This window comes from Pezoporus wallicus, unplaced genomic scaffold, assembly GCF_028554395.1.
Source record: "Pezoporus wallicus isolate ANWC-B61680 ecotype Strahan unplaced genomic scaffold, APGP_CSIRO_Pwel_v1 contig_6631, whole genome shotgun sequence".
Classification (NCBI taxonomy): domain Eukaryota; kingdom Metazoa; phylum Chordata; class Aves; order Psittaciformes; family Psittacidae; genus Pezoporus; species Pezoporus wallicus.
Genome location: NW_026639372.1, coordinates 348,526 through 367,983, shown reverse-complemented (window position 1 = coordinate 367,983; position 19,458 = coordinate 348,526). Strand labels below are relative to the sequence as shown.

The 19,458-nt window shown below is 44.7% G+C and overlaps 1 protein-coding gene across 1 annotated transcript; it reads right to left on the bottom strand.

Moving 5' to 3' along the window:
- Positions 1 to 7,395: 7,395 nt before the first annotated feature.
- LOC130601912 (E3 ubiquitin-protein ligase RBBP6-like) lies at positions 7,396 to 18,411 on the bottom strand. The gene is made up of 14 exons (XM_057414318.1): positions 17,920 to 18,411; positions 16,665 to 16,761; positions 15,254 to 15,295; positions 14,566 to 14,602; positions 13,864 to 13,944; positions 11,801 to 11,889; positions 11,591 to 11,687; positions 10,414 to 10,553; positions 9,686 to 9,855; positions 8,833 to 8,936; positions 8,222 to 8,407; positions 8,063 to 8,141; positions 7,918 to 7,975; positions 7,396 to 7,726 (listed from the first exon to the last, which is right to left on the bottom strand). The coding sequence occupies exons 1-14, from the start codon at positions 18,083 to 18,085 to the stop codon at positions 7,636 to 7,638; spliced, it is 1,437 nt and encodes a 478-aa protein (XP_057270301.1). The 5' UTR covers positions 18,086 to 18,411; the 3' UTR covers positions 7,396 to 7,635.
- Positions 18,412 to 19,458: the final 1,047 nt, after the last annotated feature.

Here is a 19,458-nt window from a genome sequence, read left to right as displayed (position 1 = left end):
GCGTTGGCCAGGCACCCCGGCGTGCCCAAGTGGGAAGCTCATAGAAGAGCTGCACCCTCATGATTTCCTGCCTCTTTCTGACAACAGTCACCATGAACATACACACATGGACTCTGCCAAATTTTGGTTCCCTGGGTTCATTTTGGGGGGGGGGGGGGGGGCGGCTGTGGTGATGGTGGGCTGAGGATCACTTTGGGGGTGCTACGGGCAGCGCAGATGGGCTGCAGCTAAGGGGTGACCTAGGCAGAAGTAAGAAGGGAGCAGAGAACAACACAACCTCCTTGGACAGGGGATGCCCTGCTTGCAATGACAGCAATGACAAAGCCCCGGTCCCTGCCCACAGGGTTCCTGGGTGAGAAACTCAGGTCCCAGCATGACCATGCCACCTCAGCCAGCACAGAGCCTCTTCCCACATCGCTCCTCACATGCAGCACCCACTGCAGTGGCCAAAAAGCCAGGGCAAGAGCCAGGCCTAGCGCTCACCTGCCAGCGAGCCCATGGCAGTGCTTGCCAGCATCATGGGCTGCCACCTGGCAGTGCTGGGGACTTGAGGATGCCACAGAAGCACGCAATGGTTTGGGGTGGGAGGAACCTTAAAGCTCATCCAGCTCCAATCCTGGCCATAGGCAGGGACACCTTCCCCTAGAGCAGCTTGCTCCAAGCCCCTGTGTCCACCAATGGAGCAGCCACAGCTACTCTGGGCACCCTGTGCCAGTGTCCAACCACCCTCACAGGGAAGAACTTCTAAGATCCCATCTCAGTCTCCCCCCTCTGTCAGGTTAAAGACATTGTCTTGTCCCATCCCCACAGGCCCTTGTTCTCCCCACAAGAAATGTGGGCATGTGTTCTCAGAAGCCCCAACAGAAGGTGGGGATGCTCAAAGGCTGGTAGTTGTAAAGCAGAGCAGGAGAGGTGGGCAGGCTGCCTTACCTTTCCTGGGCGGTAGTCTGCCTGCCCCAGCTTTGCTGTTTTCTCTCCTCCAAGGCTGCTTTTAATTCCATCGTGTACATGGGAGGCCCTTTTTTGTAGACGTCCAGTTCCGCCTTGGGGAAAGCAGCAGGACCTGGTGTCTGTAAGAGAGGCAGGGAGGTTGCTGGGTACACAAGTGTTCTTCTGACAGGCAGGGTACTCAACAAAACAATCACACACTAGCTGTATAGCATGCACAGTGTATTAAACAAGCACACTAAAGCAAAAAAGCACAGTAAAGTGGGCAAATAATTCTATACAGTAAATAAGTACAAGAGAAGAAATTATGTACACGTATATAAGTGAAGTACAGAGGACAATTAGCAATGCATCAAATCAATACTGCATAGAGAGAACAGAGATCAAGAAACACATCACCAGTCATCATCGAACCATTCTCCAGGCACATGCTTCAGCTGGGAAGCCCCGTTGCAGCCAATGCTGGGAGTCTCAGGTAATTGGGAAAGTTCCTGCACTGCACATCCACCCACAGCTGAGGCATCGAATTGGGCTACAAGAGGCTCCTGCTTTAATACCCTTAGAAACACAAGGGGCTTTATGCCAGCTCTGTCACTGTTTACTAGTGGGGCCGTGCAGTTTCTCATCATCTCAGTGCTGGTTGCACTGAGAGCGTTGGCCAGGCACCCCGGCGTGCCCAAGTGGGAAGCTCATAGAAGAGCTGCACCCTCATGATTTCCTGCCTCTTTCTGACAAACAGTCACCATGAACACACACACATGGACTCTGCCAAATACACTGTGACAAAACCATACTGTGTTACGTTTCTCAGTCATGGGAGGGAATCGGCTCTCAGCTAGGTTCCCAACCATTACATTGGTTTAGCACCTTCCCAGCAGGCAGGCTGCCAATTTGTTGATTAACCCATAATTTCCATAAATTTGGAGTACCCTGACCTGTCCTGCTTTCTTTCAAGTGACCACTGCCTCAGGAGTTCCCAGAAGGGCTGTCCAGTTCTGCAGCCCTTGGAATATTCCTGTCATGGGCTCCACCATTCAACACTAAGCCTAGATTCTTTGGTCCCCCAAGTGCTGCATTTTCCCTCCTCCTTTTTTTTTTTCTTTTTTTTTTTTGTTGCTCTCATGGATATAAGGAAGCTGTTCTTCCTTATAAGGAAATAAGTGTAAAAAACATCAGAAGAGAAGGGGACAATGAAGGATACCCCAATTCTGAGTCATTAGAAGGTTTGAGAAAACCAAGAGAGCCAGTTGCAGCAGCACACATTGAAATGGACTCTGGGCTCATGCTCCCAAGCAGAAATGATGCCACCCACCCCTGTGAGAGAAGAGCCTATGGAAGCAGATTCTGTTGCTTTCAAAACAGTATCTGAAATGGAGAAAAAAGAGAAGGATAAGATGAAAGTAAAAATTGACAAGAGGAAAGTAGAAGTGGCTGTTAATCCCAAGAAAGACAGTATACTAAAACCAGCTAAAGCTTAAAAAGGTGTTATGTTTAAAGCCCAGCTGGTTACTCAGCACCACACAGCCATTTGCTCATTCCCCTCCCCTTTCCCTTTCCAGGCAGGATGGGTAAGACAACTGAAAGAATGTAAACCCCATGAGTTAAGAACAATCCAGTAACTAAAATACAATATACTATTACTACTACTAATAATAATGATACAGGAAATAACAAGAGGAGAGAATATAAAACTGAAAAGAAAAGAAAATCAAACGACTAAGCAGCAGTGATGCCCAATACAATTGCTCAGCACCCACCAGCTGATACCCAGCCCGACCCAAGCAGCGATCTGGGCCTTCCGGGTGACCCCCCCAGTTTCTATACTGGACATGGTGTCCTATTGTATGGAATACCCATTTGGTTAGTTTGGGTCAGGTGTCCTGTCTCGGCTTCCTTGTGACTTCCCCTCCTCCCTGGCAGAGCATGAGGGACTGAAAAGTCCTTGAGCAGGGTACTGAGCAGCAACTAAAACATCAGTGTGTTACCAGCATTATTGTCAGGCTAAAGCCAAACAGCACTGCTCCAGCTGCTAGGAAGGAGAAAAAATAACTGTTACAGCTGAAACCAGGACAAAAGGGAAGGAGGAGCTGCCAAAGACAGACAATGTTAAAACATCTTCCACTTAAAAGGATGAGAATATTTTGATACTGTCATGTAAATAGTTGTCAGTATGGGAAGACAGGAATGCCTTCGCAGCCTCAATGTAATGTGGCGGTAGTAATTAACTTCCAAGACAAAAAAAAAAAGAGCATTATTTCATTTGATGTTTACTGTTTTTCAGAAGTTTCATTAATTGTGCACTGGAAGCTAACACTAATTTTACAGAAGAATTTAACTGGTTGCAATTTATGTAATTGCCAGGGGGGTTGCAACAGGTGAAATAGAAGCATTTCTGGAACATGGACAGTGGCATGGCTGGTTTTGAATTTCTAGTCATTAGAGCCACAGAAGCATTCCTTGAATCCTGCACAGTTTTGTAAGTTGTAGTATACGTATAGATAGTGGACAACAGAATTGGATTTGTCTGAATGCAGACTGTGTGTACGTGTGTGGCTTAAAGTACAGCAGTGAATGCACACATTTTTCACAACTCAGCAAATACTTGCAGTGCAAACCATTTTTGTTGCAGTAAGGTGGAAAAAGAGCAAGTCTTATTACAGTGCAGTATCAAACATAAAGACCATTTATCTTGAAGGCAGTAAAGATAAGTTTTAAAATGACAGCTTAGACTACAACATGTTTGGTAATTAGTACAAGATGCAAAATATTTGTACTGCAATCCTACATACAGGACTGTTTAATCAACACTTCTACCAGATGTCCCAGCAAAATTTTGCACGTACCTCTACTTCGAATCAATGACAGAAACTGCAGTTCAAGAAAAGTCATATTTAAAACTTGTAAACTCAGCTTCCACTAATACAGCTCAAAGCCATTACTGTAGGAAAGATACTGGCAGCGTTCAGATTCCTGCCCAAGTAATTTTTCAGCATAGAAATCATCAACTATCCTGAGAGATTTCTTCACAAGCTTATTAAGTCTTAAAGAACCTGTCCTGGTATTGGCTGGAATGGAGTTACTTCCTATTTCACATTATTCCGCATATGCTCATTAGCACCTTTCCTCTTCTCAAAGATCTTCAGCAGTTTAAGATTTCCTTACAAACAAGTCTGATCCTAACCCCTGTGACACATCTTGGAACCCCTCCCAGCATTTTCTGGCATCACAGATCAATAACTCAGGAAGGACTGACTCCAGGGATCAGTAGGCAAGCAGCGAGAACGCTGAAAACCTAGAGTTGCTTTGCAAAGTTTACAGGGATTAGTAATTTGTAGTGTGGGTGCTGGTGATTAGGCAAGTCATCTTGTACCTGAATGATTGAAGGGCGTAAGGACTCTCTGTAGAGGCACATTTATGTGCTCCAATGGGGCTGGGGCATGACACGCGCATGAAAAAATATTTGTTCTTGTAATTCTATACTTTGCATCCTAGCCTCTTGCCTTGGTCTTCATGGGTCAGTTTGATTTTTTTGTGACACAGGCTTGGGGCTCACCTGTGGGCTGGGGCTTTTGCTGGGTGACGCCAAGGCAGCGTTGGATGAGGCCATAAAAGGATGGAGCAAGCTGGGCAGCCACTGCAGCGCCAGCTCTGGAAAATCAGTGCGTGAGCCCCAGCCAGCAATTCTCACCCACCAGCCAGGTAGGTGTGAGCTGAGTTTCCCATGCTCAGCCAGTCTCTGCCTGGCACCTGGGGCAGCCGTGGTTCCTTCCCAGGGCCGGATCCAGCCCGCCGCAGTGGTGCTGGTACTGGGGCAGCGATGGAGGTCTCTATCCTCCTGGCATTGACACTGATCAATGTGGTTTCTCCCATGGCTTCACACCACCCGGAGCAACGCCCCAACTACCCATCCTCTCGGTGGCCATCCCCGTCCCAGCTCAGCCTCCTGCAGGGTGGGCAGGGGCTGCATTAACCCCCTCCCCACTTCCCTCTGTGCAAATGACTGCAGGCAGAGAGAGGTGCTGTGAAGCGAACACCCAGACCTTTTAATGAATTAAACAAGAAACAGGGATGGGGGAGAGGGCTGGGGCAGGTCCTTCACCATCAATGGTGTCTTCTTTCTAGGGGTGACCTTGACCTTGAACAGTGATGACCATGTGACCTTCTCCTGGAAAAACAGTCACGACTCTTCCTTCTGCTGCCTCCTGGATACCGTGGTGATGCCAAGCTGGAATGTGAATGGGAACAACTGCATGATCCGGAGTAGAGACTCCCACTCAGCAAGAAAGCGCATGTGTAATTCAAATGCAGATATTAGAATTGGTTTCTGGGAATCTCGTGAATATGTAAATAACCTCCTGGGAAAACCGTAAATATGCATGAGTATGCTAAATACAGAGCTGCTGCCGCCTGCAAGGAACGGGCACGCTCACCTTTGAGTGTGCGCCCAGCGCTGCAATAAAGAACGCTGCTTTCTGAAACTCCAAATTGAGCCTTGGAGAGTTTCTCCAACGGACTTTTGCGGTCAAAACTTTGGTGCCCGAACACGGACCCTCTGCCGTGCTTCCTGCTGATCTGGGGAGTCTCTGGGACCTTCACGCCAGTGTTGGGGATTTCCCTGAAAGGAACCACAGATCCCCGGACCAACTCGGGACCTTGGTCAGGCCCTGATTTTATTTCTTTAAAAAGGCGTTCTTTTTGGTAACTTGTCCACGTGAGTCACAGGAGATGCCCTGTGCAGTGGGTAAGGATTTGTTTGGTTGTCTGGACGTTGTATTTGGAGGGAGGTCAGGACCACTGCCTCCAAAGGGAGGATTTTGAAGAAATCCCCATTGGGTTGCATTTTGCAACACTGAAAAGAAATTGGTGGACCCCCAGGTGGGCTCAGTCACTCAGGAGACTTTGATAAAAGTATTGTAATCAATGGTGGCCATTGTACAAGCTGGAGTCTTCGGCGAAGTGGCCTGTGAACCCTACAATTCATTATAATTGATTGATTGATGCTGGCTTGCCGAAGGGAGGCGAAGTGGGATGAGTTACGGTATATTGATTTATTCTTTGATTGGCAGAATAATTCGGACTTGTGAAAGGGGTGTATGCATATACCTAAAGATCTCCATTAGCACTGGAGAAGGATAATAACAAACCGCTCAGGAGTTGATGTTCTGCGTGTAGTATTGGTAAGTGGTGTGTTAGATGTAGGTAGGAAAAAGAGGATGTGGAATTATTAGTTGGACCACAAATTAAAACAAGGAACGAGCGGGGCGGGGCGGGGGGGTCAGGTTTGGATGCAGGTGGGAAAAGAGCTCTAGCCCCATCATGAGGTGAACAACGAAAGGTGCTCTCCGAGGTATACAAGCTCCTTACGCCAGGGAGCAGGAGTGGAGGGACTGGTGACTATCAAGGTGTCGTTTTCTGTGTCAGATTTATGAGCCTGGAAAAAGTTAGCCAGACCCTATAGGGAAGATCCTGAAAAAGTAACTAAAGTGATGGAGACGATTATTAGAACACAAGATCCAGACTGGAATGTTTTACAAGTAGTACTGGATACTTTGGTAACGTACGATCATAAAGTATAGTGCTGGCAAAAGCAAGGGAGGAGGCAGAAAAGATCCATATGCAGGGGGCACAGGGCAGTGCCAGTGGCTGACCACTTTCCCTCCGCAGACCCTACATGGGATCCAAGTGTTCTGCCTGAGCAGGATCTATTAACCAAATATCAGCGGTTGGTTTTGTTTGGAATGAAACGTAAGTACACAGGTAAGGACCCTGAAAAAGGTGCAGCACAGTTATCTTATCTTTTTATTGGTCCATCAGACCCAGGTATTAAATGCAAGCTGCAAAAACTGGGAGGGACAGACTCTCGGTCACTCAGTAAATCACTGCAAACAGTCTGGAGAATATACAGTAACAGAGAAGTCGAAAGGGAGAAGGAAATAATAGGGAGAAAAAAAATGTTGCTCTCACCCAGGAAAGCAGGAAAGGGGGGAGCGACCTGGGAGGAAAGGGTCAGAAAGAAGGATTACATGGAAAGGCTTGTGAACAGACTGCACGGGTTGCACTTGGAGAATGATCAGAGTGCAGTCTGTAAGCAGAGGGAGCGCTGGAAGAGAGAATGATCAGAGTGCAGTCTGTAAGCAGAGGGAGCACTGGCAGAGAGAATGCCCTCAGAGACAAAATAAACACCGGAGATTTAGTGGAATGTCAGGGCCTGCCCTGACATACTTTAGATGAAGATTGAGGAGGAGCGGGGGAAGATTCGAAACCCTCCCCAGCAGAGCCCCTGGCTACAGTTAGGTTGGGGAACGATAAAGTAAAATTTCTTGTAGAAACAAAAGCTACTTATTCTGTTATAAATTCTTGTGAAGTGCAAGTTATCTATATAGAAGTTTCTATATAGAAAAGCTATCTATAACAATCTACACCAAACGGAAGGACTAACATGACACAGAAACAGGCTCTTCTCTCTCCACCTGAGAGAAAGCAGCTTGGCCGTTTGAGATGCCTCAGTGGAAAAAATTCAGAATTGTCATAAAACGACAGCACTGATTTTCCCAATAACTGCCTCAATCAGTATCAACTATGTTGTTAAAACAAGAATGTTGGACGATGATTTCTACTGAAAACCCCATTTCTTCAGCCCTACTCAGCCAGTAATCCAAAGCTTTCCATCTGATTCTTTAATCGTGTTTAATTTTTATATGTACTTATGGTTTTCTCAAAAAGCATCCTTCTTTCAGTCTTCCTTTTAATCATGTACCAGAGTTTTAGTTGAAATAATCTTACTGCAAGCACGCAGTATCCCCTTTCTTACAGCCAATTCAAACTGAGCCATTTAAAAATCAGTTACCAATTGTATTCCCCGCAGCTCTCTGTGCATGCTTATTTGATTATCGATCAGCTGTTGTGTAAGTCATACCTTACAGCCTAGGTTGCAAGTAGTTATGTACTGAATTTCTATAGCGTACTTACAGTCCACAGCTTGTTCTGGCACCTGGTGAGCGGATGGTACTGTCTGCCCTCGGAGGACCTTTTGGAGAGGGGAGAAGAAAAAAAGCCCATTCAGCTTATCTGAAGGTAATTTTTTAACAGAAGTTCTAAAGCTGTCATTACTTACCAGTTGTGGGTACTGATTGCCCTTGGCAGCCCAGAAGACTTGGTAGTGCTAGTTGTCTTCGTACAGGAACTTGACAGCCCTTGTGAATAAATGCAAACAGCTGGAAAACAAGCTCTACTGAAATCCTGGAGTCACTGCACATGTGGAAATAAAGCTTACCTTCTCTTCCAACAACCTGCTGATTGACAGAGAGGAAGATTGAGGCAGTTCAGCGGCAGTCACCAAAGCAGCAGGAGGGATACCTGTCGTGAGTGGTGCTGGAGGTGGTGGCTCCGGCTGCTGCTGCTGAATCTGCTTACGGAGCCTTTTTGTGTAGCCAGCTCCATTTCTGAAGGTGTTCACAGCCTAGAGGCAGAGGAACATTTTATAAAGGTAATCTGAAACTTCAGCAGATACACCAACAAAACCTCCACGGAGTAAAATTACTTGTGTATTCCTGGAAATGCAATCCAAGGCATTCAACCACAGCTACATAAACACACCACATTAAACACTCATGTCAATCATGGTTAACTCAGGGTATCTGTATTTAAAATACTTCAGTGTTAACACCGAATTTGAAAGTGAGGTGACTGTGTTAAACAGAAGTGTGGCCTGAATTTGCCAGATGGTCTCTAAAGAGCTGTCAGAGATAAATGTGCTTGAAAAGTACATTTAGCCTTTTTCAATTTGGCCTTGCTTAAGGCTAAATTAATATTACAGTAATATTGTCTTCTCTCTCAGCTCCTTACAAGCTCTTTGTACGACTGATGTAAAAGTCATCACACTACCTGGCGTAGGCTCTGGTTGGCAACTAAAGCATCAGGAGAAACATCTGTCTGATGACACGCTGGGCATGTGTATTCCTCAGACTCCAGCAACGCCGTTCTAATACCTGTGCATAATTAGTATAATCACAATACAACAGTTTTCAGCCAAACTAAGGAAAGTTGTTGGGTCTAATCAAAACACGTATATGATTCATGGGTGAATGTGGTCTTGAGTGTATAGCATGAAGCTACAAATGTTCAAGAGTGTAAAAGATTTCTAGTACGCAGCAAATAGTTACACAGTTTTGACATTTCACTGTTGTAATATTTGAAGATGGAGTGTAGGCTGTGTCTTCATGATTCAACTCATCCTTTTTCCACTGTCCACTACAGCAAGAAGTCATTGACCCCAAAGTTAATGAACAAAGTGCATCTCAAAAACAAGCGTTGGTAGGCCTGAGTTCTGAAGGTTTGAACCAGCTCTCCCGTGGAGAAGAATGCGGATTAAATGCCTAACTATCCGTTTGTTGCAGACCACAGTCAGTCACCAGAGATGGCTGTATAATTTTGTATGAGAGAAAGGGCTGTGGACAAATATTTGATAGCTAATACTGTAATCACCTGCACAGCTAGGCACTCCTCTGCATGTAAAGAGGATGCAACCGGAGAAAGAGAAGCAAGTGTAGAAAGAGAAGCAAGTTTTCTGCCTTTTGGTTTTTGTTTTTTTACTTTATACGAGATGAGTCCTTTCCTAGTCAGGGTATACTTAGGTTTTCATTAGAACAGGTAACAAAGCAATTTTGTTATCTGCTGTTTTTGCTTTCAGAAGATCAGATGTGATGTTTTCAATTAACAACATGGGAATAACACTTACATTCGTCACAATAACTGCTTCCACAGCAGGGAAGAATAGCTGCATCAGTCATTATATCTTTACAAATGAGACATAACAGCTCATCCGGAGCAGGACCGTCAGAAGAGGAGGAGGATGGCTCCTTTGGTAAAAATGGAGGTCTTTCCCTCTTTCCTCTAGCATAAGCTTCCCTGAAGGACGTGTGGGGAAGGAAAAAGAACAAATTTAAAGATGGGTAAAGGAATACTTTTCCAAGCCTTGCATTTTATCAAAAGAAGATACTAGACAGAATTCTTCTCATTCCACACTAGCCTTCTGAACTGTAGGCACTGACCTGAAACTACTTTCCTACAGCCGTAACTCTGTAAAATAAAAACTCGGAGGCGGATGAAATCTCAATCCAACAGCTATTGGTTAAATTTTTGTAAGAAACGTTTGAAACATAAACCAGAAGCAAAATGACCTCTCAAAGAGAACGAGTCCCCTGTCACCACTACTGAAGCTTTTTGCAGAAATACAGATCCTTGGTGCACCACAACCTGAACCAGCTTCCAGGGGCATGACAAATATGAATGACCACCCTCTTTTCAGATGAGCAAGTATCACAGGTTTTAAGGTTAAAATGCAATGACTGCGCTTCCTCTCCCGTAATTACAGATGCAGTCCAACTTGGTTGCATGGCCACTCAGATGTTTACGCATGCTTTCTCTCATTCGCTTTTTGGTCAGTCCAATTAATTCCATACTTACGCATTAATAATCGGTATTGCATATTTTCCAGTGTTTGTCAGCATTGCACCCTTTGTGTTGGGATCTTTCACCTCTATCATGAAACTCCTTGGAATTCCTGTGCTCCTTTTCAGTCTGGGAACAGACTCAACATTTTTGTCCTGTTAAGCACAGAAATGCAGACATACCTCATCTTAAGACCTACACTTAAAATGACAGTTCAGTGATGACTGTAAGAAGCAAAAGCCTTTAAATCCTCTCCTTCTACCCAGCGTGAAGGTTGTTCAACTGAAACACTTCTTTTCCTAGGGTGTTCCTAGGTCACCTATCGTTCCTAAGTCACCTATCGTTCCTAAGAAGCTAAGAAGCTTCTCAGGGAAGTGGTGGAATCACTGTTCCCTGAAGTGTTCAAAAGAACACGTACGTGAGGCCCTTAGTGACATGGTTCGTGATGGATTTGGCAGTCCTGAAGTATCAGTTGGACTTGATGCATCCCTTCCAACCTAGGTGGTTCTCTGATTCTGTGAAAGCCTTAAGCAGAGTTTTGATCTGAGTCGACATTCTTTGGCTTAACAACAGGTTTCTTAAGGGTGAAATATCCCTTACCTCATGATGCACTGGGAGAAGAGACACAAACCTGCCTCCCTCCCCCCCTAAAGCACAGTTCAGAGGGAAAGCTTAAGTCAGGGTCAGCCACTGGAGAAACATCTATTCACCAGCTATAGATGAAGCTTGAATTCATACCTCACGCGTATACATTCAGTGACCAATGTTAAAGGGCATGAACACTCAACCAGAGACTTGTGTCAGTAAAACACACAAATATTCAATAGATGGGGTCAACAGAAACATCTTGGTTTCGTACAAAATCCTGAAAACGTGAACTGTCATTAAAAGAGTTAAAACAGAAACATTTCCAGGAATATTGAAATACACCAAAATATGCATGTAAATTCACAGACAAAAAGATCTATGGACTTATTTCAGGTCTGTGGCTTAGAAAAAAGAAAAAATTACATTTATAATCCCGGCTTTCCCTTGAACTTTGAAGGGCTTTTCAGCATTGCCATGTAACCTCTGTATTTCACCTCGAGAGAAACAGTTCTTAATACGATTATTCCTCTATTTGTTACTTGACTCCCAAGGTCAGAAATTAAACAAGGTCAGAAAGTAACCCCGGAAGCCCCCAAAATCTTACCCCATTTCTTGGGCAGTCCTTTCTATAGTGGCCAGGTTTTCCGCAGCAAAAGCAAACATATGATGGTGGAGGTGTACCCAAGGGCTTCTTTGTGTGACTAGAAAGGTTTCAGGAAGAAAAAGGTATGCATGTGTCTCTCCTGTTAAAACAAACATCTACACAATTTTTCCATAATCATCAAAGAACTGATTTGACATTATCAACACTTACTTGACTGGACCATATTCACGGAAAGACTGTATCATCATGGCTTTTATTTTATCTTCTTCAGAAGCATTGGCTTCAGCCAGGTTGGCAGTCTGTTTAACACGGAATTATTTGACACACACGTTAGAAACACAGGCAAGCTCACCCAGCCAAAGACAACACCACTTGCTCAACCCTGTAAAGCGCACCACAATGCTAGCTGATGTTGCCTGAAAACACATGCTTCTATAAAACAAACACAGTTGTCCTGAGAGCGCGCTGGGGAGACTTTGTGCTTGTACGTGACGCTTATGTGCCTGCTAGCCTACTTGAAAAGAGCATTCTTGGGCACTCAAAACCTTAGGCTTGACATAGACTTGTGTAACCGATCCACTTTTCTTCCAAGTGGATTCAGCCAAGTGGTGAGTAAAAGAAATGACACTAGCAGCAGTTTTCAACTGGTTTTGAAGCTCCAGCCCATTTGAAGGAGAAGACAGCTACTGTGCATTTAATTGAGAAAGATTTCTGCAAGTTATATTATTTACACTTTGCAGCACTAAAAAGAACACACAATGTTAGTGTCAGGCCTGTAGTTTTTGCTTGCTGAAATTCAGCATCAGACACAAAAGCACTGAAAGGAATCTTCCTGATCCCTCAGCAAGACACAAGGTTCTTTTCAGTAGAAATGTGACCATCGTGTCCTGTAGGCAATCCAAACTGCATTTCCCCCCCCCCTACTCACTTCTTCCTACTGAGGGACTTTACAGAGAGCACAACCTGCAGACTTTTCCAGGGGACTGTGTCCTTTTAATGGACATATTGTAATACCACCCATGTGCAGAACTAGATCTTGAAGCCAGCTGATTTTTCTGATGTTTTTATTACACACTAGTCCATATACAAGAAAGGTCTAAGGGAGTGACTGTAAATGATCTGGACCAAAATTCAACTATGGCATTTACTGCACTGTAATAATAAAACCAAAAATATTTCACAGCACACTGCCCCTGTGCTAAGCCAGCCTGAACAATGTGTTTCGAGTAAGTAACAGGTTTGAGCTGCTTTTATGTGTTGTTCACGCGTTTCTCAAAAGATTCAATGTGCGCACCACTTGGACAGTTTTTCACATTTGAGAGTAAAACTTCACATGGGTTTACAGAACAAAGGACACATGCAGGGACAGCCAAAGGCACAAAATCTCATTCCTTCAGTGAGAGAGGGAAGATGCTGCCGGTGGGAAGCCCTCTCGTTCTTAGAAATGAACTCCTGCCTCTCTTCTTAGGAGAAAGAACTAGCTCCCATCTTTTTCATTTAATTGCCTAGCACTACGCTTTTTCACAAAGGGCAGTCATTAGTGTCTTGCCAAAGTTACACAGTGTTGAGCCAAAAGAGCAAGCAGTTCCATCCCAAAACAGGCCATTGCAACATTTTCAGGTGGTCACATCTGCTAACACACCGTAGATACACACTGGTGTATTCCTCTAAACAATCAAGTACACAATTTACACTACTGACAGTCTGCATTCAAACAAATTTGACTGTGTTCTCCACTGTCCAGAGGCTGGAATTTACGAGACTGTGCAGTATTCAAAGAATGCTTCTAGGCCTCTAATGACTAGAAATTCTAAACCAGCCATGCCATTGCCCAAGTTCCAGAAACACTTCTACTTCAGCTGTTGCAAACTGCCCTGAAATGTCCATACCATACAGCCAATCCAATTCTTTTGTAAAAATGCTGTTAGATTCCAACACAAAATTAATGAAACATAGGAAACAGCTTCTGAGGTACTGCTGCTTTATGTCCTGAAGATGAGTAACGCTGCGATGCTATATTGAGGCTGAGAAGGTACTCCCATTCTGTCTTCCCAAACTGGCAAGTACTCCTTACAGCACAGTATCGAATTAGACATACTTTTTAAAGTTAAACTAAATACTTTATTAAAAATTAAAGTTTTGTTCACATTACAACTGTTATCCATCCACAGACTGCAAGTAAGGCTTAAAAGTATGAAGGAAACACTTATTTTTAAGTATTTTACAACTATATATATATATATATATATATATATATATATATATACACACACCTTTGAAAGCTGGGCCAGAGAAACAGATGCAGAAGACTCATCCTTCATTTGTTCAGCAAAAAATAAATGCGTATTCAAGTTCTATAATCAAAACATAGCAAGAGTTAACCTCTACTGCAGTCTGAAAATCTGCACTATATCCTCTGCGTGTCACTGAAAGAGGCATTTCCAACCTACTGTAATTTGTATTTGTTCAGAATAAAGTCCAAACCTGTGACAGCTGAAAAGTGCCTATATGTGGTTAATAAGACGAAACTAAACTAACCAACTCGCTTGAGATGGACTTACTGCTCCAGAATATCTCAGAGAGGGGCCCTTGTGAAAAATGCTGAAGTTTATTTGAGAAGGAAGCATCACTACAGGAAGCTTGCTTGCAGTGTAGTTTGTAAGTTAGTCAGTTAATGTCTCATCATTTCAACATGCACTTACACAGTTATGCTTTGATGAACACAGTAGCTGCCTGTCAAGATAAAAAGCAGCCCTGAAACATGAACTCTGCCCTTCTTCTCAAAAACTGCAAAGATGCCAAACTCACCATACCCCACCAAACCCAAACACCAATCTGAACATCTGAATTACAGTCTGGACTATGTTTTACTGGAAGATAGATGAAGTTAATGTTTGGAAAATTAATACAAGGCTACACTGTTTAGAATTCAGCGCAGTGTGTAGAAAAAAGGGTGAGATTGGGTTTTTACATACTGCTTCTGATGTTCTGCTCGCTGGCTCAGTTCCGCTTCTAGGAGGAGACAGAAAGGTGATCAGAACTTCAAATAAAGCACTTGCACCCAACAGAAAGCACCGAAAATCAACTATAAAACCCGAACATCAAAACATTATGTTCCGACAGTACAGTGAATATGGAAATTTATTTGTATACACAAACTGTTATCTCTTGGTCATTCAGTGCAACTAAAAAAACCTCCAAAATCCCATTTCTACTTTGTCAGAAGTCAGCCTTACAGATACAGAACACAACAGTGCAAGAGAAAGTCCTCAGATATTTTCTCTGCCACATAAGTATCAAATATATCAAGTCTGTACTACAGCTTTGTGTTCTTAAATAATCAACCCTCAAACTATCAACGTAACTTCAGGCAATCTGTACATCCCTAGGATTACAAACAGGTGTCACATACAGTACTTTAGTTTCTATGGCAGAACAGTGATAGTCCCAACACTTCAAAGGCAAGTTTACTTCAGTGAAAACAAATCAGCCATCTGACAAAGAAATAACAAAACTGTCAGCAGCTTAGTCTTTAGAACAGTGTTTCTTTGTGGAAGCCCAAGCACTGTGTTCAGGTATCTACCATGCTTAGCCGTGGAAGTGCCAAAGTACTAGACATGTTACATATGCTTTATTGACTAAAAATAGTAGTAGAAATGTCACCTGAAAGAAGCTGCTCCTGGGATTTTGCGTGACTGAGGAGCCCTGTGACCCAAAAAAAAGTCTTAGCTGCCAGAATTTGCTTTACAATAATGCTGCAGTATTTTAAGAAATACTTATTCCATCTGAAAACTTGCTGCAATTCCACATACTCACTGACCTGCATCTATCTATCATGAGTCAGAGATGCAACCTTGATACAGTTAACAAACAATTCACACATCACCCAAAGTGTCCCAGGAGCAGAGGCAATTCAAAGGCTGCTCTGGAATTCAGGTACAAACAGTAAGGCTCCTGTTTACATCCACCTACTTCCCAAAGGGAAGTAAGTACTTTAGATTGGGACACAATGGTTGTTTCATCCATTTACCTTGAAGAACAGACTACAAGGCAAGTAACTCGTTTTTAAATGCCTCTCCACCATTCCATCAGACTTTCAACTTGCCCAGGCATTAAGCACTCTACCAGCGGTCTCTGCGCTGTTTCCAGCTGAAGGAATAGAAAGCTGATCTGCCTGATACATTTTCAGTGCTAGAAGAGCAGTGCCGTTCTTTCCTTAGCCCCACATACAGGTATGTATTTGATCTTTGGTGCTAGCAGCATCTAGCCTCTCCTTTTACGGCAGCACTACAATATGAGGAAAGGGTGCCATCCACACGCCTATCAGCTTAGGGTAAAAACAGCCTTAGGAGGATAGCTACCAACTTTTGGTAATGTGCTAAGTTGCTTATTGGGTTTCAGGTTTGGAAAGGATTACCTATTCCTTCATTGTACTTGCACAAGAGGCAATACACTTTATGAGACTGTTCTTTTTCTCTTGCCCAAAACAGACACCGGCTTTGGGAAACTTAATAGGAATCACTTTTGAATGGAACTTCTTGTTTGCATGCTTTGCCAGCTGGCAAGCGTCGGTCTTTCCTCCATGGCTAGTATGCAAACCCCACGCATCTGGGGCATGAGAATACCTGACGTATCCTGTCCCTCTCCCCCAAGTGCAACAAAAAGTCAAACACTAAGAATCAGACTCTTCAGAGACAGGAGCAGGTTTTAAGTTTACACTACACTGCAGAACTGTTTTCGCTATAAAAGCCATAAAAGCAAACACATATAACAAGGAATCTCTCCACGCAGACAAAACAGGACCTACAACTTGGCTCTCAGAAAAATTAACCCCAAGAACAAACCCTATAGAATCATTTTAAAAGTTTCCATTGTTGGAGTTTGAACCCCATATCCCAGCAGGCCTAAAAGCGTAAGTCTGCTTTGGGACCGACACATTAAAAATCTACTCAGTGACAACAAAAACTAACGGAACCTTTAACAAGAAAGAAACAATCTGAATGCCTCATATGCATTGAAACAGTTCACACACTGAAACCAACAGCCAAGAATGCAATGCTGTGTGGACACTTACGTGACATCTGTTTTGCTGCCAGCTTTAACTCCTCCGGCAGGGATTCTTTTAACAATTACCAATGAGTTTTTAGGAATCAGGGCGTCTTCTGTGTATTCTGAAACCAACAGAAGTACAGAAAAAGACATTCAAAAGGACATGTATTAATACATACTTAACTACACAGCGCTTCAGAGAAGGCCTTTACAGATACAGAAGCCAAATTTTGTATGTAACGTCGTGCTTTCATTGCCTGAACACACTAACAGTACCTTTCAAGACATTCTCAGGTTTGATAACCGAACACCAGCAGCTAAATCTTTTTCCTTTTTTGAAAACAGTTTGAATGCCAACAGCAAAATGGTCGCAGAGGTCACTACAGGACAGCCTGCTAAGACAGTTAGCAGGCTAACTAACTGAAGTTGCTTTTGCTTCGATTAGGCTACAAAACTGATAGATCGCTGGAGAAAAACAAACCACTACAAAGTCTCACCTGCATAAACCAGGTTCGAAGGTCTGCCTAGCTTGCTCTGAAACAAGCCAGGCATTAGTGAAAGCATGAAAATTCAGATCCACTGCTTTCGCCACTGTTAACTGAGTCACTTCTGCTGCTGGTGCTCCAGAGTGAAAGAATGCAGAAGAGAGCCCGCCACCTTTGTCTGTTTCTTGGAGCTTAATCCACCCAAAGCCACACTTCTCATCTGCTCAGTGCTTTACATTTGCTTGATCAAGTCTGATACTAAGACTAGATCCAGCCACACCTAGGCTCCATCAGGAGTTTACAAAGCCAGGGGGTCCACTCTGAACTTTGTGTCTCAGTGGGAGGGTCTCCTTTTTTTCATCTTTGGTTTCTATGCAAATCATTTTAGCTTGATTCTACCTTGATTTTCTTTTCTGACACTCCATTAGACATAAACCACTGACCAAGCCGGAGACTAAGGCTAGATCTAGCTTCACCTAGGCTCCCCTCAGGGCTTTAGAAAGCTCGGGGCTCTCTTCTGGACACCGTGACTCCGTGCACACATTTGGCAAACTGGTGTAGCCAGCAGGATGCTAAATCAGATTTCATGACACCACCCCACTTAATCCCTGGCACTGCTTACCCTCTTGGTGCTCCTGCCACCTGGTGGGATGGGCCCCAGGCTCACTCGTGCTATGTGGCGATGAGCCACAGAAGGCAGGATGCGGCTTCTGCTGGCTGCGGCCATCATGGGGTGGTCTGCAACGTTGCCAGCCAGGACATCCCCAAAGCCCTGCCCATGCTGCGAACACGTACCTTCTTTGGTCTGGGCATTGCTGATCTGCAGATCACAGTTGGCTGCCTTCAGCTTCTCCTTGCGCATGATCTTGCACTTGAGGTCGCAAAGGGAGATGTCGAGGCCACTGAAGGTGACCATATCATAGTTCAGCTTGGAGAAGAACTTGTAGTGGATGCAAGACATGGTCGGGGCCAGGCAGTGCCTGCTCCACTACCGGGTCTAGCTCGGCAAATGACAGATAGAGGCCTTGCAGCCTCTACCAAGGTGAGGGCACGCGGCAAAGCCCACCGAGGGGACTGGGCTGAGCAGCACGGGCTGAGCTTGCGCTGGCCAACGGCGTTCAGAGCCTGCAGCACTCTGCCACAGCCAGGCCCTGACACATCAGGCAGCCTCTGCGGACAGAGCCTCAGGCCTCCATCGTGGCGTAGTGAGGCCCTGGCTTTGCCACCTTAACAGCTCCAGGCTATGGCCCTCAGCAAGTGAGCTGTGCCGTGATGTCGGCACCTGCCCCCGTCCTCCTCAAAGCCCTAGCTTGGCCTCAGTGTCCTCTCCCGCATGCAGCACTCTGAGGCCTGACCAACCTCTATGGCGACTCAAGCACCTCTGCCCCAGCCTTCACCAGGTGCGACAACACAGCGCACCCAGGCAACCCAGCGCATTGTGACAAAAGGCCCGTGTCACGTGCAGGTCCAAGAACCCCAAGGGGAGGGGGACCCATCACACCTGGGCCGGTCACCGCCCTGAGCTGCTCCTGTCCCTGCTGTCACCCCAGCCTGACCTCAGACAGTGACCATCCTGTCATCCCCACGCTGTCACTACGGCAACCCTCCCGTCAACATCCAGCCAGGGTGAAACATCCTGGGGCGGATGCAGCCCCACTGTGGTGCTCAGCTGCCCGTGCCACAGAGCCAGCAAAGGGAGGGGACATAACGAGCTGTTTGAGTGCATCTTGAAGAATCACAGACTTCAGTCAAAGCAGCCAGTGACCATTTATGTTTATTGCCATCAACCAACGGACTTCCCCAGTGTCCCACATCCACAGTTGCTTGAACTCTGGCGAAAAGGACTAAAAAGTAACAAAGGAACCATCGGCACTTGGGAGAGGCTCCAGGTTAGAATCAGTATCTCTTCTGATCCATCACTCTTAACTACTGATAGCTACAGGAAAGAGTGTTGCAGCCCTCTGGCAGAATGTAGCTCTAAATTCCCCCTAGCTTTTGTATCACAGCTAGGGGTTGCAAAACTAGAACAAGCTATATAGCAAACACGTCAGGGCAACTAGAAGAAGCCATTCCTGAAAGCGCAAACAGCATTACAGCCCTACAGGAAGAAACCAAATCATTATCACAAATGGTAATACGGAATCAATCAGCTCTAGATCACCTTTTAGAACTCCAGGACAGAGTATGTGCATTACAGAGAATGTGCAGTATTGACTAATAGCCACTGGGGGTTTTATGTGAATCAGTACCAGAAAAACAAAACTGGCAGAAACAAGATAAAGACTCATTTAAAAATATTCCATGAAGTAAGGCAGGGATTTCCACTACACCTAT